The sequence below is a fragment of the Entelurus aequoreus genome, linkage group LG15 (assembly GCF_033978785.1).
Source record: "Entelurus aequoreus isolate RoL-2023_Sb linkage group LG15, RoL_Eaeq_v1.1, whole genome shotgun sequence".
In the NCBI taxonomy this organism is placed as follows: domain Eukaryota; kingdom Metazoa; phylum Chordata; class Actinopteri; order Syngnathiformes; family Syngnathidae; genus Entelurus; species Entelurus aequoreus.
In genome coordinates, this window is record NC_084745.1 from 4,689,811 (window position 1) to 4,716,649 (window position 26,839).

The following is a 26,839-nucleotide window of genomic DNA, read 5'->3' on the forward strand; positions in this document are numbered from 1 at the left end:
ACGATACATGACATGTTGTACTTACACAAAGTGAGACGATACATGACATGTTGTACTTACACAAACTGAGACGATACATGGACATGTTGTACTTACACAAAGTGGAGACGATACATGACATGTTGTACTTACACAAAGTGAGACGATACATGGACATGTTGTACTTACACAAAGTGAGACGATACATGACATGTTGTTACTTACACAAACTGAGACGATACATGACATGATGTACTTACACAAAGTGAGACGATACATGGACATGTTTGAGATGATACATGACATGTTGTACTTACACAAAGTGAGACGATACATGACGTGTTGTACTTACACAAACTGAGACGATACATGGACATGTTGTACTTACACAAAGTGAGACGATACATGACATGTTGTACTTACACAAAGTGAGACGATACATGACATGTTGTACTTACACAAAGTGAGACGATACATGACATGTTTGTACTTACACAAACTGAGACGATACATGACATGATGTACTTACACAAAGTGAGACGATACATGGACATGTTTGAGATGATACCATGACATGTTGTACTTACACAAAGTGAGACGATACATGACGTGTTTGAGATGATACATGACATGTTGTACTTACACAAAGTGAGACGATACATGACATGTTGTACTTACACAAAGTGAGACGATACATGACATGTTGTACTTACACAAAGTGAGACGATACATGACATGTTGTACTTACACAAAACTGAGACGATACATGACATGTTGTACTTACACAAAGTGAGACGATACATGACATGTTGTACTTACACAAAGTGAGACGATACATGACATGTTGTACTTACACAAAGTGAGACGATACATGACATGTTTGAGATGATACATGACATGTTGTACTTACACAAAGTGAGGACGATACATGGACATGTTTGAGACGATACATGACATGTTTGTACTTACACAAAGTGAGACGATACATGACATGTTTGAGATGATACATGACATGTTGTACTTACACAAAGTGAGACGATAACATGACATGTTGTACTTACACAAAGTTGAGACGATACATGACATGTTTTGAGACGATACATGACATGTTGTACTTACACAAAGTGAGACGATACATGGACATGTTTGAGATGATACATGACATGTTGTACTTACACAAAGTGAGACGATACATGACATGTTGTACTTACACAAAGTGAGACGATACATGACGTGTTTTGAGATGGACACATGACATGTTGTACTTACACAAAGTGAGACGATACATGACATGTTGTACTTACACAAACTGAGACGATACATGACATGTACTTACACAAAGTGAGACGATACATGACATGATGTACTTACACAAACTGAGACGATACATGGACATGTACTTACACAAAGTGAGACGATACATGACATGTACTTACACAAAGTGAGGGACGATACATGACATGTACTTACACAAAGTGAGGACGATACATGACATGTACTTACACAAAACTGAGACGATACATGACATGTACTTACACAAAGTGAGATGATACATGACATGTTGTACTTACACAAAGTGAGACGATACATGACATGTTGTACTTACACAAAGTGAGACGATACATGACATGTTGTACTTACACAAACTGAGACGATACATGACATGATGTACTTTACACAAAGTGAGACGATACATGACATGTTTGAGATGATACATGACATGTTGTACTTACACAAACTGAGACGATACATGACATGTTGTACTTACACAAAGTGAGACGATACATGACCGTGTTTGAGATGATACATGACATGTTGTACTTACACAAAGTGAGACGATACATGACCATGTACTTACACAAAGTGAGACGATACATGACATGTTTGAGACGATACATGACATGTTGTACTTACACAAAGTGAGACGATACATGACATGTTGTACTTACACAAACTGAGACGATACATGACATGTTGTACTTACACAAAGTGAGACGATACATGACGTGTTTGAGATGATACATGACATGTTGTACTTACACAAAGTGAGACGATACATGACATGATGTACTTACACAAACTGAGACGATACATGACATGTACTTACACAAAGTGAGACGATACATGGACATGTTACTTACACAAAGTGAGACGATACATGACATGATGTACTTACACAAACTGAGACGATACATGACATGTACTTACACAAAGTGAGACGATACATGACATGTACTTACACAAACTGAGACGATACATGACATGATGTACTTACACAAAGTGAGATGATACATGACATGTTGTACTTACACAAAGTGAGATGATACATGACATGTACTTACACAAAGTGAGACAATACATGGACATGTACTTACACAAAAGTGAGACAATACATGACATGTACTTACACAAAAGTGAGACAATACATGACATGTACTTACACAAACTGAGACGATACATGACATGATGTACTTACACAAAGTGAGGACGATACATGACATGTTTGAGATGATACATGACATGTTGTACTTACAACAAAGTGAGACGATACATGACGTTGTTTGAGATGATACATGACATGTTGTACTTACACAAAGTGAGACGATACAATGACATGTTGTACTTACACAAAGTGAGACGATACATGACATGTTTGTACTTACACAAAGTGAGACGATACAATGACATGTTGTACTTACACAAACTGAGACGATACATGGACATGTTGTACTTTACACAAAGTGAGACGATACATGACATGTTTGAGATGATACATGACATGTTGTACTTACACAAAAGTGAGGACGATACATGACATGCTTGAGACGATACATGACATGTTGTACTTACACAAAGTGAGACGATACATGACATGTTGTTACTTACACAAAGTGAGACGATACATGACATGCTTGAGACGATACATGGACATGTTGTACTTACACAAACTGAGACGATACATGACATGTTTGAGATGATACATGACATGTTGTACTTACACAAAGTGAGACGATACATGACATGTACTTACACAAAACTGAGACGATACATGACATGTACTTACACAAAGTGAGACGATACATGACATGTACTTACATAAAGTGAGACGATACATGACATGTTTTGAGATGATACATGACATGTTGTACTTACACAAAGTGAGACGATTACATGACATGTTTGAGACGATACATGACATGTTGTACTTACACAAAGTGAGACGATACAATGACATGTTGTACTTACACAAACTGAGACGATACATGACATGTTGTACTTACACAAAGTGAGACGATACATGACGTGTTTGAGATGATACATGACATGTTGTACTTACACAAAGTGAGACGATACATGACATGTTGTACTTACACAAACTGAGACGATACATGACATGTACTTACACAAAGTGAGACGATACATGACATGATGTACTTACACAAACTGAGACGATACATGGACATGTACTTACACAAAGTGAGACGATACATGACATGTACTTACACAAAGTGAGACGATACATGACATGTACTTACACAAAGTGAGACGATACATGACATGTACTTACACAAACTGAGACGATACATGACATGTACTTACACAAAGTGAGACGATACATGACATGTTGTACTTACACAAAGTGAGACGATACATGACATGTTGTACTTACACAAACTGAGACGATACATGACATGATGTACTTACACAAAGTGAGACGATACATGACATGTTTGAGATGATACATGACATGTTGTACTTACACAAACTGAGACGATACATGACATGTTGTACTTACACAAAGTGAGACGATACATGACGTGGTTTGAGATGATACATGACATGTTGTACTTACACAAAGTGAGACGATACATGACATGTACTTACACAAAGTGAGACGATACATTGACATGTTTGAGACGATACATGACATGTTGTACTTACACAAAGTGAGACGATACATGACATGTTTGTACTTACACAAACTGAGACGATACATGACATGTTTGTACTTACACAAAGTGAGACGATACATGACGTGTTTGAGATGATACATGACATGTTGTACTTACACAAAGTGAGACGATACATGACATGATGTACTTACACAAACTGAGACGATTACATGACATGTACTTACACAAAGTGAGACGATACATGACATGTACTTACACAAAGTGAGACGATACATGACATGATGTACTTACACAAAACTGAGACGATACATGACATGTACTTACACAAAGTGAGACGATACATGACATGTACTTACACAAACTGAGACGATACATGGACATGTACTTACACAAAGTGAGATGATACATGACATGTACTTACACAAACTGAGACGATACATGACATGTACTTACACAAAGTGAGGACAATACATGGACATGTACTTACACAAACTGAGACGATACATGACATGATGTACTTACACAAAGTGAGACGATACATGGACATGTTTGAGATGATACATGACATGTTGTACTTACACAAAGTGAGACGATACATGACGTGTTTGAGATGATACATGACATGTTGTACTTACACAAAGTGAGACGATACATGACATGTTGTACTTACACAAAGTGAGACGATACATGACATGTTGTACTTACACAAAGTGAGACGATACATGACATGTTGTACTTACACAAACTGAGACGATACATGGACATGTTGTACTTACACAAAGTGAGACGATACATGACATGTTGTACTTACACAAAGTGAGACGATACATGACATGTTGTACTTACACAAAGTGAGGACGATACATGACATGTTGTACTTTACACAAACTGAGACGATACATGACATGATGTACTTACACAAAGTGAGACGATACATGACATGTTTGAGATGATACATGACATGTTGTACTTACACAAAGTGAGACGATACATGACGTGTTGTACTTACACAAACTGAGACGATACATGACATGTTGTACTTACACAAAGTGAGACGATACATGGACATGTTGTACTTACACAAAGTGAGACGATACATGACATGTTGTACTTACACAAAGTGAGACGATACATGACATGTTGTACTTACACAAAACTGAGGACGATACATGACATGATGTACTTACACAAAGTGAGACGATACATGACATGTTTGAGATGATACATGACATGTTGTACTTACACAAAGTGAGACGATACATGACGTGTTTGAGATGATACATGGACATGTTGTACTTACACAAAGTGAGACGATACATGACATGTTGTACTTACACAAAGTGAGACGATAACATGACATGTTGTACTTACACAAAGTGAGACGATACATGACATGTTGTACTTACACAAACTGAGACGATACATGACATGTTGTACTTACACAAAGTGAGGACGATACATGGACATGTTGTACTTACACAAAGTGAGACGATACATGACATGTTGTACTTACACAAAGTGAGACGATACATGACCATGTTTGAGATGATACATGACATGTTGTACTTACACAAAGTGAGACGATACATGACATGTTTGAGACGATACATGACATGTTGTACTTACACAAAGTGAGACGATACATGACATGTTTGAGATGATACATGACATGTTGTACTTACACAAAGTGAGACGATAACATGACATGTTTGTACTTACACAAAGTGAGGACGATACATGACATGTTTGAGACGATACATGACATGTTGTACTTACACAAAGTGAGACGATACATGACATGTTTGAGATGATACATGACATGTTTGTACTTACACAAAGTGAGACGATACATGACATGTTGTACTTACACAAAGTGAGACGATACATGACGTGTTTGAGATGACACATGACATGTTGTACTTACACAAAGTGAGACGATACATGACATGTTGTACTTACACAAACTGAGACGATACATGACATGTACTTACACAAAGTGAGACGATACATGACATGATGTACTTACACAAACTGAGACGATACATGACATGTACTTACACAAAGTGAGACGATACATGACATGTACTTACACAAAGTGAGACGATACATGACATGTACTTACACAAAGTGAGACGATACATGACATGTACTTACACAAACTGAGACGATACATGACATGTACTTACACAAAGTGAGATGATACATGACATGTTGTACTTACACAAAGTGAGACGATACATGACATGTTGTACTTACACAAAGTGAGACGATACATGACATGTTGTACTTACACAAACTGAGACGATACATGACATGATGTACTTACACAAAGTGAGACGATACATGACATGTTTGAGATGATACATGACATGTTGTACTTACACAAACTGAGACGATACATGACATGTTGTACTTACACAAAGTGAGACGATACATGACGTGTTTGAGATGATACATGACATGTTGTACTTACACAAAGTGAGACGATACATGACATGTACTTACACAAAGTGAGACGATACATGACATGTTTGAGACGATACATGACATGTTGTACTTACACAAAGTGAGACGATACATGACATGTTGTACTTACACAAACTGAGACGATACATGACATGTTGTACTTACACAAAGTGAGACGATACATGACGTGTTTGAGATGATACATGACATGTTGTACTTACACAAAGTGAGACGATACATGACATGATGTACTTACACAAACTGAGACGATACATGACATGTACTTACACAAAGTGAGACGATACATGACATGTACTTACACAAAGTGAGACGATACATGACATGATGTACTTACACAAACTGAGACGATACATGACATGTACTTACACAAAGTGAGACGATACATGACATGTACTTACACAAACTGAGACGATACATGACATGATGTACTTACACAAAGTGAGATGATACATGACATGTTGTACTTACACAAAGTGAGATGATACATGACATGTACTTACACAAAGTGAGACAATACATGACATGTACTTACACAAAGTGAGACAATACATGACATGTACTTACACAAAGTGAGACAATACATGACATGTACTTACACAAACTGAGACGATACATGACATGATGTACTTACACAAAGTGAGACGATACATGACATGTTTGAGATGATACATGACATGTTGTACTTACACAAAGTGAGACGATACATGACGTGTTTGAGATGATACATGACATGTTGTACTTACACAAAGTGAGACGATACATGACATGTTGTACTTACACAAAGTGAGACGATACATGACATGTTGTACTTACACAAAGTGAGACGATACATGACATGTTGTACTTACACAAACTGAGACGATACATGACATGTTGTACTTACACAAAGTGAGACGATACATGACATGTTTGAGATGATACATGACATGTTGTACTTACACAAAGTGAGACGATACATGACATGCTTGAGACGATACATGACATGTTGTACTTACACAAAGTGAGACGATACATGACATGTTGTACTTACACAAAGTGAGACGATACATGACATGCTTGAGACGATACATGACATGTTGTACTTACACAAAGTGAGACGATACATGACATGTTTGAGATGATACATGACATGTTGTACTTACACAAAGTGAGACGATACATGACATGTACTTACACAAACTGAGACGATACATGACATGTACTTACACAAAGTGAGACGATACATGACATGTACTTACATAAAGTGAGACGATACATGACATGTTTGAGATGATACATGACATGTTGTACTTACACAAAGTGAGACGATACATGACATGTTTGAGACGATACATGACATGTTGTACTTACACAAAGTGAGACGATACATGACATGTTGTACTTACACAAACTGAGACGATACATGACATGTTGTACTTACACAAAGTGAGACGATACATGACGTGTTTGAGATGATACATGACATGTTGTACTTACACAAAGTGAGACGATACATGACATGTTGTACTTACACAAACTGAGACGATACATGACATGTACTTACACAAAGTGAGACGATACATGACATGATGTACTTACACAAACTGAGACGATACATGACATGTACTTACACAAAGTGAGACGATACATGACATGTACTTACACAAAGTGAGACGATACATGACATGTACTTACACAAAGTGAGACGATACATGACATGTACTTACACAAACTGAGACGATACATGACATGTACTTACACAAAGTGAGACGATACATGACATGTTGTACTTACACAAAGTGAGACGATACATGACATGTTGTACTTACACAAACTGAGACGATACATGACATGATGTACTTACACAAAGTGAGACGATACATGACATGTTTGAGATGATACATGACATGTTGTACTTACACAAACTGAGACGATACATGACATGTTGTACTTACACAAAGTGAGACGATACATGACGTGTTTGAGATGATACATGACATGTTGTACTTACACAAAGTGAGACGATACATGACATGTACTTACACAAAGTGAGACGATACATGACATGTTTGAGACGATACATGACATGTTGTACTTACACAAAGTGAGACGATACATGACATGTTGTACTTACACAAACTGAGACGATACATGACATGTTGTACTTACACAAAGTGAGACGATACATGACGTGTTTGAGATGATACATGACATGTTGTACTTACACAAAGTGAGACGATACATGACATGATGTACTTACACAAACTGAGACGATACATGACATGTACTTACACAAAGTGAGACGATACATGACATGTACTTACACAAAGTGAGACGATACATGACATGATGTACTTACACAAACTGAGACGATACATGACATGTACTTACACAAAGTGAGACGATACATGACATGTACTTACACAAACTGAGACGATACATGACATGTACTTACACAAAGTGAGATGATACATGACATGTACTTACACAAACTGAGACGATACATGACATGTACTTACACAAAGTGAGACAATACATGACATGTACTTACACAAACTGAGACGATACATGACATGATGTACTTACACAAAGTGAGACGATACATGACATGTTTGAGATGATACATGACATGTTGTACTTACACAAAGTGAGACGATACATGACGTGTTTGAGATGATACATGACATGTTGTACTTACACAAAGTGAGACGATACATGACATGTTGTACTTACACAAAGTGAGACGATACATGACATGTTGTACTTACACAAAGTGAGACGATACATGACATGTTGTACTTACACAAACTGAGACGATACATGACATGTTGTACTTACACAAAGTGAGACGATACATGACATGTTGTACTTACACAAAGTGAGACGATACATGACATGTTGTACTTACACAAAGTGAGACGATACATGACATGTTGTACTTACACAAACTGAGACGATACATGACATGATGTACTTACACAAAGTGAGACGATACATGACATGTTTGAGATGATACATGACATGTTGTACTTACACAAAGTGAGACGATACATGACGTGTTGTACTTACACAAACTGAGACGATACATGACATGTTGTACTTACACAAAGTGAGACGATACATGACATGTTGTACTTACACAAAGTGAGACGATACATGACATGTTGTACTTACACAAAGTGAGACGATACATGACATGTTGTACTTACACAAACTGAGACGATACATGACATGATGTACTTACACAAAGTGAGACGATACATGACATGTTTGAGATGATACATGACATGTTGTACTTACACAAAGTGAGACGATACATGACGTGTTTGAGATGATACATGACATGTTGTACTTACACAAAGTGAGACGATACATGACATGTTGTACTTACACAAAGTGAGACGATACATGACATGTTGTACTTACACAAAGTGAGACGATACATGACATGTTGTACTTACACAAACTGAGACGATACATGACATGTTGTACTTACACAAAGTGAGACGATACATGACATGTTGTACTTACACAAAGTGAGACGATACATGACATGTTGTACTTACACAAAGTGAGACGATACATGACATGTTTGAGATGATACATGACATGTTGTACTTACACAAAGTGAGACGATACATGACATGTTTGAGACGATACATGACATGTTGTACTTACACAAAGTGAGACGATACATGACATGTTTGAGATGATACATGACATGTTGTACTTACACAAAGTGAGACGATAACATGACATGTTGTACTTACACAAAGTGAGACGATACATGACATGTTTGAGACGATACATGACATGTTGTACTTACACAAAGTGAGACGATACATGACATGTTTGAGATGATACATGACATGTTGTACTTACACAAAGTGAGACGATACATGACATGTTGTACTTACACAAAGTGAGACGATACATGACGTGTTTGAGATGACACATGACATGTTGTACTTACACAAAGTGAGACGATACATGACATGTTGTACTTACACAAACTGAGACGATACATGACATGTACTTACACAAAGTGAGACGATACATGACATGATGTACTTACACAAACTGAGACGATACATGACATGTACTTACACAAAGTGAGACGATACATGACATGTACTTACACAAAGTGAGACGATACATGACATGTACTTACACAAAGTGAGACGATACATGACATGTACTTACACAAACTGAGACGATACATGACATGTACTTACACAAAGTGAGATGATACATGACATGTTGTACTTACACAAAGTGAGACGATACATGACATGTTGTACTTACACAAAGTGAGACGATACATGACATGTTGTACTTACACAAACTGAGACGATACATGACATGATGTACTTACACAAAGTGAGACGATACATGACATGTTTGAGATGATACATGACATGTTGTACTTACACAAACTGAGACGATACATGACATGTTGTACTTACACAAAGTGAGACGATACATGACGTGTTTGAGATGATACATGACATGTTGTACTTACACAAAGTGAGACGATACATGACATGTACTTACACAAAGTGAGACGATACATGACATGTTTGAGACGATACATGACATGTTGTACTTACACAAAGTGAGACGATACATGACATGTTGTACTTACACAAACTGAGACGATACATGACATGTTGTACTTACACAAAGTGAGACGATACATGACGTGTTTGAGATGATACATGACATGTTGTACTTACACAAAGTGAGACGATACATGACATGATGTACTTACACAAACTGAGACGATACATGACATGTACTTACACAAAGTGAGACGATACATGACATGTACTTACACAAAGTGAGACGATACATGACATGATGTACTTACACAAACTGAGACGATACATGACATGTACTTACACAAAGTGAGACGATACATGACATGTACTTACACAAACTGAGACGATACATGACATGATGTACTTACACAAAGTGAGATGATACATGACATGTTGTACTTACACAAAGTGAGATGATACATGACATGTACTTACACAAAGTGAGACAATACATGACATGTACTTACACAAAGTGAGACAATACATGACATGTACTTACACAAAGTGAGACAATACATGACATGTACTTACACAAACTGAGACGATACATGACATGATGTACTTACACAAAGTGAGACGATACATGACATGTTTGAGATGATACATGACATGTTGTACTTACACAAAGTGAGACGATACATGACGTGTTTGAGATGATACATGACATGTTGTACTTACACAAAGTGAGACGATACATGACATGTTGTACTTACACAAAGTGAGACGATACATGACATGTTGTACTTACACAAAGTGAGACGATACATGACATGTTGTACTTACACAAACTGAGACGATACATGACATGTTGTACTTACACAAAGTGAGACGATACATGACATGTTTGAGATGATACATGACATGTTGTACTTACACAAAGTGAGACGATACATGACATGCTTGAGACGATACATGACATGTTGTACTTACACAAAGTGAGACGATACATGACATGTTGTACTTACACAAAGTGAGACGATACATGACATGCTTGAGACGATACATGACATGTTGTACTTACACAAAGTGAGACGATACATGACATGTTTGAGATGATACATGACATGTTGTACTTACACAAAGTGAGACGATAACATGACATGTTGTACTTACACAAAGTGAGACGATACATGACATGTTTGAGACGATACATGACATGTTGTACTTACACAAAGTGAGACGATACATGACATGTTTGAGACGATACATGACATGTACTTACACAAAGTGAGACGATACATGACATGTTTGAGATGATACATGACATGTTGTACTTACACTTTGGAACTGTCTGAATGGAACAAACTGGACGATATCGCGCATGGCAGCTTCACCAAGGTCTGACTTCAAAATGCTGTCGTCTCCATCCAGGAACTCCATGGCGCTGAAGTCGGCTCCGCCCACTCCCACGATGATGATGGACATGGGCAGACGTGAGGCCTGGACGATGGCGGTGCGAGTCTGATCCATGTCTGTGATCACTCCATCGGTGATGATGAGCAGCACAAAGTATTCCTGTGGACCACACGTAGCGGTCACATGCCACCATGACACTCTTTAGGTTGAATGGTGTGGGACTCACTGAGGCACTTTGCTGCTGTAATGCCTGTCTGCCAAAAGTAGCCACATGGTTGATGATGGGGGAGAAGTTGGTGGGACCGTAGAGCTTCACCTGTGGCAAACACTGCTGGTAGGCTTGGACTACACCTGCTATACCTGGACAAGCACATGTACAATGTTCCATGTCATTCTGTCTTTCATACAGTTTGTCCACTTGGATTGTAATGAAGAGTTCAGAGGTAGAGACAAACTTTCAAGACTGGCTGAGGTAGAAACATTCAATGTTGGGGATGTTTTTTGGGGCATTTAGACTAGAACCTTGGTATAAACCTCCTAGACTCAGTTTATGACATGTAGACTAGAACCTTGGTATAAACCTCCTAGACTCAGTTTATGCCATGTAGACTACAACCTTGGTATAAACCTCCTGGACTCAGTTTATGCCATGTAGACTAGAACCTTGGTATAAACCTCCTGGACTCAGTTTATGCCATGTAGACTAGAACCTTGGTATAAACCTCCTAGACTCAGTTTATGCCATGTAGACTACAACCTTGGTATAAACCTCCTGGACTCAGTTTATGCCATGTAGACTAGAACCTTGGTATAAACCTCCTGGACTCAGTTTATGCCATGTAGACTAGAACCTTGGTATAAACCTCCTAGACTCAGTTTATGCCATGTAGACAAGAACCTTGGTAAAAAACCTCCTGGACTCAGTTTATGCCATGTAGACAAGAACCTTGGTATAAACCTCCTGGACTCAGTTTATGCCATGTAGACTAGAACCTTGGTATAAACCTCCTGGACTCAGTTTATGCCATGTAGACTAGAACCTTGGTATAAACCTCCTGGACTCAGTTTATGCCATGTAGACAAGAACCTTGGTAAAAAACCTCCTGGACTCAGTTTATGCCATGTAGACAAGAACCTTGGTATAAACCTCCTGGACTCAGTTTATGCCATGTAGACTAGAACCTTGGTATAAACCTCCTGGACTCAGTTTATGCCATGTAGACAAGAACCTTGGTATAAACCTCCTGGACTCAGTTTATGCCATGTAGACTAGAACCTTGGTATAAACCTCCTGGACTCAGTTTATGCCATGTAGACAAGAACCTTGGTATAAACCTCCTGGACTCAGTTTATGCCATGTAGACAAGAACCTTGGTATAAACCTCCTGGACTCAGTTTATGCCATGTAGACTAGAACCTTGGTATAAACCTCCTGGACTCAGTTTATGCCATGTAGACTAGAACCTTGGTAGAAACCTCCTGGACTCAGTTTATGCCATGTAGACTAGAACCTTGGTATAAACCTACTGGACTCAGTTTATGCCATGTAGACTAGAACCTTGGTATAAACCTCCTGGACTCAGTTTATGCCATGTAGACTAGAACCTTGGTATAAACCTCCTGGACTCAGTTTATGCCATGTAGACTAGAACCTTGGTATAAACCTCCTGGACTCAGTTTATGCCATGTAGACTAGAACCTTGGTGTAAACCTCCTGGACTCAGTTTATGCCATGTAGACTAGAACCTTGGTATAAACCTCCTGGACTCAGTTTATGCCATGTAGACAAGAACCTTGGTAAAAAACCTCCTGGACTCAGTTTATGCCATGTAGACTAGAACCTTGGTATAAACCTCCTGGACTCAGTTTATGCCATGTAGACTAGAACCTTGGTATAAACCTCCTGGACTCAGTTTATGCCATGTAGACTAGAACCTTGGTGTAAACCTCCTGGACTCAGTTTAGGCCATGTAGACTAGAACCTTGGTGTAAACCTCCTGGACTCAGTTTAGGCCATGTATACTAGAACCATGTGGTCATGTGACTGCCAGGCTTTGTTTGATTGGTGAAATGGAGTCAAAGGTCACTTGTGCATTGGTGAAATAGTGTCATGTGACCGTGTTAAAGACGTCTCTTTAACACTGTGTATTTGCAAGCAGTAATCATCCATCCATCCATTTTCTACCGCTTGTCCCTTTTGGGGTTGCTGGAGCCTATCTCAGCTGCTTTCAGGCGGGGTACACCCAATAGATTATAATTGAATATAATGAGGACATCATTAACTGTAGCCATCGGTATAAAACTCAGCGTAACAGGGATTCATCTTCACAAGTAAAAGTATGTTGCATTGAAACTACTGGGACATGTACACTTCATCCAAAAATGTACTTAAGTGGATGTAGCAAAGTAAATATCAGTAGATTCGATTGTGACTGTTCACCATTTCTGTTGTTGCTCTGAGAAGCAAAGTGGTTGCATTCTTCCCTCATGCTTGGCAAGCACATGGGAAGTGACATGAGAAGTTTGTCACCAACACACAACACTGGCACACAATACAACTTATGACAATGACAAGTTATGTAATGAGACTAATGTGTCATTGTGAATGTATTAACATTCATGTTCACTATCTGCCATGATGTAGGTCACCACACCATCGCCTCCAGTTTATCATTACCTTCACAAAAAGGGTTTGAAGGATTGAAGTTGACAGGAAACTCATGGCTGACCTGAAAAAAGAAAACAATAATTACAATAATTACAAACATATATTAAATGATTGAATTTAAAAAAAATAATGACCTGCCACGTTGGAGGGACCTGGGCTCCAAAGCCGAAAACAGGGAACATCTTATCACTAAACAAACAACAAATACATAAAATGAAAACACTTTAGATTACTCAAGTATTAATATTTCAAACTTTTAAAAAGCCAAAGATGTAACTTTCATTTGTGTATTGTTGAATTAATTTGTGATATAAGAAGAATATAATATAATTAGATTGCCTTTTGCACTTGCAGCTCATTTTATTTCATTGGCTGGTAGCATTTTGTAAAACTGGAATTAGAAAACATCATGAAAAAAAGCAGAAACCCTGCGAGAAACGGGTGTGAGCCACATTTGCCTGACGCACTGCAACACAGACTTCAATGTCTGAAGTGGATATTGTCAGGAACTGAAACATGTCAACCAGGCTCACGGTTCAATTCAAATCACATTGTGGAGGTGACCATTCAGCTCAGAATCGATTCTTAAATCAAAACGATTCTTAGAATATATCATTTGTTATATAAATGATAATAAATCATTATCACATGTACTGTATGTGCAGCGAGTAAGTGTGGAGACGGCCTGAACGGCTTTTGAAAAATAGATTATTGAACATTCTAAATCGATACGAAATCGAAATAAATAAGAATTGCGATTAAGATGTGAATTTTTTTCATTTTTTTCCGGCACTCCGAATGTTTCATAAGTATTTTGGCTAGCAAGAACTGGGATGTTTTCATTTGACATGAATTGTGTTCAGATCAGTGCAACATGGGGCCGTGCATTGTGATGCTGCAACGTGAGCTAATGGTTGAGGATAAATGGCCTCAGAATACTGCCAGGGTATCTCTGTGCATACCAAGACCCAAATGTGACCCTCAACTAGGGATGATACTCGAAACCGGTTTTCCCGGTTGTTTGATAAGAAAAGAACCGAGTCCTCGGCCTCGAATCCCTTTTTGAGAACCGGTACCCGTTATCGAGACCACTATAGTAAAGGAAAAGAGTTGATTCTTTATTCGAATCCCGTCCCGACCAGAAATGCTCCATGGGACATCACAAGAATTGACGTCACGTAGCTCAGTCATTAGGCGCAGATAGCGAAAGCAGGAAAACAATGGACGGGAAAAAGCGCTCCAAGGTGTAATAAAGTTCAAAACAAAAGGTATAATCCATCGAATAACTTTACTGAGAGATTTGAGCAGGGTAAAACACATGACCAACACTTTTACCACCAACCGGAAACATAGCAACCAGGCTAGCAACGCACCTCCTTTACGGCAGCTGTCGCAACCTTCTTAAAACAACCGCAGCACATACATATATATACAACATATCTCCCTTTTTTAACTTTTGTTTTTCTTTCCTTGTAAACGTTACAAAATCACACTGTAGATGTGTTGTCTGTCTAATTATAAATAATGCAGACGAGGCGTGTTGGCTGAGTTCTTGACGTTTACTTTCACAGCGTGGCAACATGCAAAACTTTTCAGGGCTACCGCGCATGCTCGTCTCTCCCGTTGCATGCTGGGTAGTGTAGTTGTTATATTCTCTCGCTCATAACATTTTTCCCCCTATAAAGAAATAATGTTAACTCAATAGTGTATTTCTTTTTTAGCCTTAACTTTTCATTTTTTAGCATTGTAACCACATTTGCAAACAACTTTTCTCTTCCTAGAATTTTCTTTCAATAAAGAAATAAAGTGCAAAAATGTCAAAGCATCATAACAAACAGATATGTTCCAATAGCAGCAGAAGTGCACTTTTTGGAGAGCTGTATTATTTTCAGTTTTGTGCCCAAGGGACTGATTTTATTTAACACTATATTATTATTTATACACCTATAGTGATCACAGAGACAGCTTGTTTTTGTGTTACTGTATATATTTGTTTCTCTGAAAAATCCCACTTAATATACTTTGGGTAACAACAGTCAATGTTTATTTATTTTATTTTATTTTTTTAGGTGGGTGACAGTCAATATTTATTTATTTATTAGATTTTATTTTTTTATTATATAATAAAAGTGAGCTTTTGTTAAACCAAATGTTGTGTGTTTTTTTCCATATACAACAACCTATCTGGACTCCATAAGAGAATCGATAAGGAATCGGTTCGATAAGAGGATTCGATAATAGGCTCGAACTCGATAATTTCTTATCAAACATCATCCCTACCCTCAACGGATAAAGATAGGTCACCCCCGCCTTCAGCCATAGATTTCTCTCGTCATTTGTTGTGTATTTACCTGGTTATGGAATTCTCCTGTACGTACCTGTCATAGTCTTGGATGACATTGCCCACAGCCATAATGGCTGCGAGGTATTCATTAAAGCCTTGAGGGCTGATGTAATGCAGGGAATTTGGAGACTTGGGATCCCCGTTGGAGCCTGTGAAGTCAATGGCGATCTGGGATAGATAAAGGGTATTTACTGGTAATTGAAGGATTTGAGACCATGTCCAGAAAGTGTTTATAGGTATAAATTAAATGGTATACTCACGGTAAAGTTCATCTGACAGCCACCAAAAATGAAGTCAAGGAAAGTATACTCCTTCACAATCTGCAAGTCCATGTTCATGACAGAGAGTCAACCAAAAGACATGTTTTAGATAGACTAGAAGAACAAATAACATTACCTGACATTGTTTTATTATTATAATACCAGAGTTTTTGTAGCTTTTCTTGCTCTGTTTCTTCTTCCGGTTGATGCATTCAAACTCAGCCTGAGGAATCCCGACATCAGAGTGAGAAATGTGCTTAGTACGTCCATCTGAGTACTGGAGTGGAGCTCACCACGGATGTTTGAGACGCCTGCTGAACCTGGCTGAGTGTGGTCTGGAAGGAGCCGATTAGGTTGTGGGAGCCGCTGCTCCTGAAGTCGTAACAATCCACCTGGAACACAACACAACACCTTCAGGAAACTGCAACAAGTTTGAGGATCAGCCTCTTACTATGTGTGGTACGTGACACGAAAGCATGCTGGGGTGGTAAGACTACATTAAAAAGCTGCAACCTCTAATAAACACAGCAACAAACTTGAACTACAGCCGGGTGGTTCTCATCCCTTAAAGCAGTGGTCCCCAACCACCGGTCCGGGGACCGGTACCGGTCCGTGACGCATTTGCTACCGGGCCGCAGAGAAACAAAGTAATTTATAAACGACTAATTTTTCTCCGATTTAACTTTGGCCTGTCCCACTTGACACACCAATAGGCTTGTTTATAGATGTATAATACATTTCCTTCAAGGGAGTTGCCATTTGTTACACACTTTGTGACATGATACAATGCACATTAATGAGCATTTCAAGTATAAAGGTGACAGATTGCAGCCAAAGGCTGATTTCCATTTGCATGTCATTGCAAAGAAAGTCCAGGGGCCGTACTTATCAAGCTTCTTAGAATGACTCCTAAGAAGTCTGCTAAGAGTTGACATGCACTTAAAAGTTAGTTATCAAGCGTCTTACTCACACTTTCAGCGAAGTGTAGGACTGAATCTTAAGTGTCACACTCAGAGCTGAATTACGACATTACTATGTGCCGTAAACGCAATTTTAGGTGACGTCATTTCTGTGTCCATAGAAATGACCAATCACGGAAGGGAATCCGTTGTCTAAGAATAAAGAAATATCTTGGAAATATTTAAGTAGACAATGGGAGTGTATATTTTGACAATAAACTACAAAATAATACAAAACAAACTAGTCCCCGTCGGCACTCACGCTACCGCTCCCTCTCTTCTCTCGCCCACACACTCACTGACGTCACTCACCTCACGGCCACACATATACGCTACTCTCATAAAATTTTCTTTCCAATTCATTAATTAGGCAACTAATTTGAAACTGGTGTGGGTGGCTCTATATATACTAGCCCACTGCAGCCACATGCAGAAATCAACAAGGAATCGAAAAGTATTAAATCTGTGACAAAAATAATATCCGCTCTGTCTAAACAATACCGTTTGATCAGCTGCTCGTCATCAAACAAATCCAGGACATCGTTCCGCTCCCTGAACGTTGGCGCACGTCTCTCTCGCCTCAGTGCCATCCCCTGCTGGCAACTCCTAACCACTTAAGACACCTCTGAAGGTCTCTTAAATATCGTGGAGAGTAGGAGTGATTCTTAGACTTAAGAACGTTGATAAAAAGCTTTTATTCTTAAGTTTGAGAGTAGGACTAAATTTCGCAAATTCTCAGGACTTAAGTGTAAAATGGCACTCTAAGAAGCTTGATAAGTACGGCCCCAGAGCTCCCACTAACTCAGCGTTATAGTGAGTTGTATTTTCCATGCACTTATTTTTGCTGTATTTATCTGGCACAAGTGGAAAGCCGGGCCCTGAAAATAATGCCTACATAAAACCGGTCCGTGTGCAAAAAAGGTTGGGGACCACTGCCATAAAGTAGCAGCCAGCAATTCACTCTCAGAGGAACTAAACATGGGATGAAGCGACATGGAGATGAACTACAGTGGAAGGAACCCGCTTAAGTCGGTCCCCTTTATGTCAACAACACATCAAGTCGTCTTCTTCTCACTAAAAAGTGCAGACTGAAGTTGACCGCTTTTGTCGACATGAAATTGGCGACTCACGCGGGTGTAATGTCTATGAAAACTATGTCAACATGTGTTGTATTATCTTCTTCATTATTGCGTGACAGTGTGAAAGGACATCAGCAACATTACTACTGCCTAGTGACAGTATGCAACATTTAAATATGTTTTAGTGACTCTTTCAATGACTTCCTGTTCAGTTGGGTTGGATTACGTCGAGAGATATTGTCAGAATAATTGTACGTAAGTTATTACAAAACTTTCTGTTCCCAAGAGTTCCCGGCGAGGAGACAAAAGCTGTCTTTGATTTTACCAAGCAAAAGGCTTGTAAAACTCCACTGTGTACGATGGGAAGCGACGTGAAGGTGTCGGTTTCTTTGATCTATTGTAATCCACAGAAAGATCTACAAAGCGGAGAGGAAGCAGGACCTGACGCAAGCTCCAGGCATCTTTTCTTTGAACTGTTTTGTGACCGAGTGCAACAGCTGTTTACGACCCCATCTCCCTTTAGAAACAGCTGTTGCTATGTAATCAGGGAAAGTCCAAATAAAAGAGGAAGCGTGCAACCATTTCGTCAGAGCGTGGTGGAAGACTGTACAAGAGTACAGCCCAGATGTTTCTCCTCATGAGCCAAATTGAATCCTCTCTCTGTTTAATTCCTTGCTTCTTGTCTGTTTAATAGATGTCATGGGGTTTTGAACCTGACAGATATTGTCTATGTCGAGCAGCGTCGACATAAACGGGTCCACTGTACATGATGCCAGCTCGCTAACAAAGGGAAAACATCTATGAGGGAAACAAACAATGAAAACTATGAATGAACCACTTATTGAATGTAATCTATGAATAATTATGAAGCAAAAGTACATGGATAGCATAGTCAGATTGTGGCTGAAAGTTGAAAAGCAGCTGGTATCGTTAGATCAATAACTGAAAGTCACCATAGAGTCACAATGTATGCATTCTTTAGACAGCGACGTCCATGTGCAGGACTTGAGAACGTCCGCTATGAACACTGCATCCGAGCACACATAAAGCAAACAGTGGACTCACTTGCAGTGTTGGCAGGAAGTGACCTCTTCCTGACAAGTGTGCATTAAAAAAAGGATAAACATAAAACACAAACTAATACCACGTCTTGGAAATAGCAAACATTAGTAGTTGAAACAATCAATAGTGTAGTGATTCTCAAACTGTGGTGCGTGTACCAGCGGTCAGAGTCGTGTATGGACAACTAGACCACAGGCGCCATGTTTGCTACCGAGGACGTGTGTGGCTGTGCTGGGAAACATGCAGTTCAGTCCTTCTGAAGTTACTTTCTATGACCAAATAAACCAAAATAATGAGTCTGAAAATAGTTCTAAATATACTCCAGCTCATAAACTTACAAAAAACATGCTATTGTTTTGTCACAGTAGTGTTTACTTTACAATAGGGGTGTAACGGTACATGTATTTGTATTGAACCGTTTCGGTACGGGGGTGTCGGTTCGGTTCGGAGGTGTACCGAACGAGTTTCCACACGGACATATTAAGTAGCGTAACGCACGTTGTGTAAACAATGCACACAACACACGGCATGCTAGCAGCTAACGGGCTAGGATAGACTGACCATACGTCCTCTTTTGCGGAGCTGTCAGGGCGGAGTTTCTTAAATGCCTGAAATGTCCGGCATTTTGAGTTAGGGTTGCGTGTATTTTCAATGTGCGTTCAGGGTTAAGAAGGGGTTAAAAACAAAACAAACAGCAGCATTGGTGAGGGAGGGGCAGAGACAGAGAGAGAGAGAGAGAGTTATGATAAACGCGCATGCGTCGCCAGGCTCTGCTTTTTATCCATAGATTTATCACATTACATTTTTTATTATCTATAGCAGGGGTGTCAAAAGTGTGCCATTTGCGGCCCACAGCTAATTTTTTAAAGGCCCACGGCACATTCTAAAAATACTATTCAAATAAACAAAAACATAACAAAAGTGAAATAAAAAAGCTTAAAGGTTAAATGTCATTTAGAAAAAGTTGCAATGTTGACTAATAAAACAAAGCTGTTTTTTTTTTCTATCAAACTGTCATTGCTCAAAACATAATATTGAATCAAAATCAATGTCATTATGAATTATTGACCTATCCAAGGTTCCCATTACTTCACATCAAATATTACACTAAGAAAAATATTTTTGGTGGAAGATTTAGCAAATTTGGTAAATAAATAACCCCAAACTTTATAATTTGTTGTTTTCTTACTGTACCGAAAATGAACCGAACCGTGACCTCTAAACCGAGGTACGTACCGAACCAACATGTTTGTGTACCGTTACACCCCTACTTTATAATAAACATTTTGGGGCAACTTTGTGTCAGTTTTTGATGCAGTCGGCCGCTACATTCATGCAGAGTTTATAGTGACCAGCGGCTCTCTAACACACTCCTGCTGGCACAATGTACGTTACACAATACACAACCAACAAAAATAAACGTGTTACTCTCATTCTGCCCAAATCCTCATTAGCTTTGGACCAACACTTATGGAGGAAGTACGACTTTGGTGTAAAGTACGTTAACTGTGCCTCCAAAGTATAGTTTGTAATCCCTGACCTACTGTATATATGTTTGCTGTGTGGAATATTGGTGTGGCCAGTCATGGCTTCCTGATTGCATTATCGCCATATTAACTCAAATACTTAACAAATGCTGCTTTTCACAGCAACATTTAGTAGTTGAGTTTGTGTTATTACTGACATGTGAAGAAAAGGTGCACTTTTGAAGCAAAGTTTGGTTAGATAAAGTGTATTAATTCACTCTTACTGAAGGTGCATAGCAGGTTTACCATGTCTATGCATGTTTACTTAGCACAAGTAAGTGTTATTGGCTCTCCAGCCTTCCCTTATTTCTCTCTTTCCTGTGTTGCAGGAAACCTACATTCTTTGCAGTGGAGCATCTCCATCATGCTGCCCAAGAGGACATGTTTACACAGCAAACACTCTTCAATTAAAAGACATGTATGATGTCGCTTGAAACTGGTACCTAACATGGCGTCCTGTAGTCACATGGGTGCCTTTTGACCGATCATTGAGGAGATGGCTTGTCCATACTCTCTCTATACACGACTCTCCTACTAGTGGTACACAGGCTCCATCTGGGAGTGCACCAAATAATCACTTCATCAAATATTCAAACATGGTGTGACTGTTCAAACTGCGTGTAATCTTACAGTGGGCAAAAATATGACATATACTTGTTAAATAAAACCTCTGCCTTGTTTTTAATGAATACTTAAGCCTAGTACGCTACTGTGTTATCATGTTGTCATTATAGTGGTACTTAATGAATACTTAGGTCTACTACACTACTGTATTTAATGATGTCATCATGATGGTACTTAATGAATACTTAGGTCTACTACACTACTGTATTTAATGTTGTCATCATGGTGGTACTTAATGAATACTTAGGTCTACTACACTACTGTATTTAATGTTGTCATCATGGTGGTACTTAATGAATACTTAGGTCTACTACACTACTGTATATTAATGTTGTCATTATGGTGGTACTTAATGAATACTTAGGTCTACTACACTACTGTATTTAATGTTGTCATTATGGTGGTACTTAATGAATACTTAGGTCTACTACACTACTGTATTTAATGTTGTCATCATGGTGGTACTTAATGAATACTTAGGTCTACTACACTACTGTATTTAATGTTGTCATCATGGTGGTACTTAATGAATACTTAGGTCTACTACACTACTGTATATTAATGTTGTCATTATGGTGGTACTTAATGAATACTTAGGTCTACTACACTACTGTATTTAATGTTGTCATTATGGTGGTACTTAATGAATACTTAGGTCTACTACACTACTGTATTTAATGTTGTCATGATGGTGGTACTTAATGAATACTTAGGTCTACTACACTACTGTATTTAATGTTGTCATCATGGTGGTACTTAATGAATACTTAGGTCTACTACACTACTGTATTTAATGTTGTCATTATGGTGGTACTTAATGAATACTTAGGTCTACTACACTACTGTATTTAATGTTGTCATTATGGTGGTACTTAATGAATACTTAGGTCTACTACACTACTGTATTTAATGATGTCATTATGGTGGTACTTAATGAATACTTAGGTCTACTACACTACTGTATTTAATGTTGTCATGATGGTGGTAATTAATGAATACTTAGGTCTACTACACTACTGTATTTAATGTTGTCATGATGGTGGTACTTAATGAATACTTAGGTCTACTACACTACTGTATTTAATGTTGTCATGGTGGTACTTAATGAATACTTAGGTCTACTACACTACACTATTTAATGTTGTTATTATGGTGGTACTTAATGAATACTTAGGTCTACTACACTACTGTATTTAATGTTGTCATGATGGTAGTACTTAATGAATACTTAGGTCTACTACACTACTGTATTTAATGTTGTCATTATGGTGGTACTTAATGAATACTTAGGTCTACTACACTACTGTATTTAATGTTGTCATTATGGTGGTACTTAATGAATACTTAGGTCTACTACACTACTGTATTTAATGTTGTCATTATGGTGGTACTTAATGAATACTTAGGTCTACTACACTACTGTATTTAATGTTGTCATGATGGTGGTACTTAATGAATACTTAGGTCTACTACACTACTGTATTTAATGTTGTCATTATGGTGGTACTTAATGAATACTTAGGTCTACTACACTACTGTATTTAATGTTGTCATTATGGTGGTACTTAATGAATACTTAGGTCTACTACACTACTGTATTTAATGTTGTTATTATGGTGGTACTTAATGAATACTTAGGTCTACTACACTACTGTATTTAATGTTGTCATTATGGTGGTACTTAATGAATACTTAGGTCTACTACACTACTGTATTTAATGTTGTTATTATGGTGGTACTTAATGAATACTTAGGTCTACTACACTACTGTATTTAATGATGTCATTATGGTGGTACTTAATGAATACTTAGGTCTACCACACTACTGTATTTAATGTTGTTATTATGGTGGTACTTAATGAATACTTAGGTCTACTACACTACTGTATTTAATGTTGTCATTATGGTGGTACTTAATGAATACCGTAATTTCCGGACTATAAGCCGCACCTGACTATAAGCCGCACCAGCTAAATTTAGGGGAAAATACAGATTGCTCCATATATAAGCCGCACCCGACTATAAGCCGCAGGGTTTTGATGTGTAATTAGCGTAGTATATAGGGGTTCCTGCTACCACGGAGGGGATTGTCGGGACAGAGATGACTGTTTGGGAACGCAAAGCGTCCCATTTATTAACTATAAATCTTTCAATCATTCAATCAAACTTTCACATCTTTGACATGGCGAACAGCATTCGTGCAGAGTACAAATAATACAACGGTGCAAAGTAATACAAAGTGCTCGCCTGTACGTTATCAAAATAACCAGCCTACCGGTATATGAAAAGTCAGTCTTTAATCATTGTGTCATCGTCTTCCTCCTGTGTACTAAAACCACCCAAATCCTCTTCGTCGGTGTCGGAGAAGAACAGGCCGTAAATAAGCCGCACCCTTGTATAAGCCGCAGGGACCAGAACGAGGGGAAAAAGTAGCGGCTTATAGTCCGGAAATTACGGTACTTAGGTCTACTACACTACTGTATTTAATTTTGTCATGATGGTGGTACTTAATGAATACTTAGGTCTACTACACTACTGTATTTAATGTTGTCGTTATGGTGGTACTAAATGAATACTTAGGTCTACTACACTACTGTATTTCATGTTGTCATGATGGTGGTACTTAATGAATACTTAGGTCTACTACACTACTGTATTTAATGTCATTATGGTGGTACTTAATGAATACTTAGGTCTACTACACTACTGTATTTAATGTTGTCATTATGGTGGTACTTAATGAATACTTAGGTCTACTACACTACTGTATTTAATGTTGTCATGATGGTGGTACTTAATGAATACTTAGGTCTACTAGACTACTGTATTTAATGTTGTCATTATGGTGGTACTTAATGAATACTTAGGTTTACTACACTACTGTATTTAATGTTGTCATTATGGTGGTACTTAATGAATACTTAGGTCTACTACACTACTGTATTTAATGTTGTCATTATGGTGGTACTTAATGAATACTTAGGTCTACTACACTACTGTATTTAATGTTGTCATTATGGTGGTACTTAATGAATACTTAGGTCTACTACACTACTGTATTTAATGTTGTCATTATGGTGGTACTTAATGAATACTTAGGTCTACTACACTACTGTATTTAATGTTGTCATTATGGTGGTACTTAATGAATACTTAGGTCTACTAGACTACTGTATTTAATGTTGTCATTATGGTGGTACTTAATGAATACTTAGGTTTACTACACTACTGTATTTAATGTTGTCATTATGGTGGTACTTAATGAATACTTAGGTCTACTACACTACTGTATTTAATGTTGTCATTATGGTGGTACTTAATGAATACTTAGGTCTACTACACTACTGTATTTAATGTTGTCATTATGGTGGTACTTAATGAATACTTAGGTCTACTACACTACTGTATTTAATGTTGTCATCATGGTGGTACTTAATGAATACTTAGGTCTACTACACTACTGTATTTAATGTTGTCATGATGGTGGTACTTAATGAATACTTAGGTCTACTACACTAGTGGTACTTGGAGAGCCAAGTGTTTTCTGAGGTTGTACTTGGTGAAACAAGTTTGAGAAGCACTGGACTATACACAGTATATTCAGAGTAAAACTTGATATCACCAAAATAAATGATTGATGACATAAAATAACTTTTCTGACAGCTCCGTCAGTATCAAATTAAACATAAACCAAAACTGATCATTGTTATAAATGTTTGATATTAGAGTATTGAGTATAATAGTTGAACTATAGTTGATTTCAAACATGCTATATACACTGAAGTACATGACATGTATATTTCAAACATGCTATATATACTGAAGTACATGACATGTATATTTCAAACATGCTACTGTATATATACTGAAGTACATGACATGTATATTTCAAACATGCTATATATACTGAAGTACATGACATGTATATTTCAAACATGCTACTGTATATACACTGAAGTACATGACATGTTGACAATTGCATATCTTACTGAATCATACCC

General features: G+C 38.0%; 1 protein-coding gene across 1 annotated transcript in view; it reads right to left on the reverse strand.

Annotated features, from left to right (window-relative positions):
- Nucleotides 1–26,839, reverse strand: part of LOC133630337 (copine-3-like) — a 52,562-nt gene that overhangs the window by 8,136 nt on the left and 17,587 nt on the right. Inside the window, exons 9-16 of the mRNA XM_062021899.1 lie at nt 17,882–17,980; nt 17,725–17,811; nt 17,589–17,648; nt 17,363–17,496; nt 15,119–15,173; nt 14,994–15,045; nt 12,543–12,676; nt 12,235–12,475 (exon numbers count right to left, since the gene is read on the reverse strand). Coding sequence (XP_061877883.1) covers nt 12,235–12,475; nt 12,543–12,676; nt 14,994–15,045; nt 15,119–15,173; nt 17,363–17,496; nt 17,589–17,648; nt 17,725–17,811; nt 17,882–17,980 — 862 coding nt within the window. The remainder of the gene's footprint in view (nt 1–12,234; nt 12,476–12,542; nt 12,677–14,993; nt 15,046–15,118; nt 15,174–17,362; nt 17,497–17,588; nt 17,649–17,724; nt 17,812–17,881; nt 17,981–26,839) is intronic.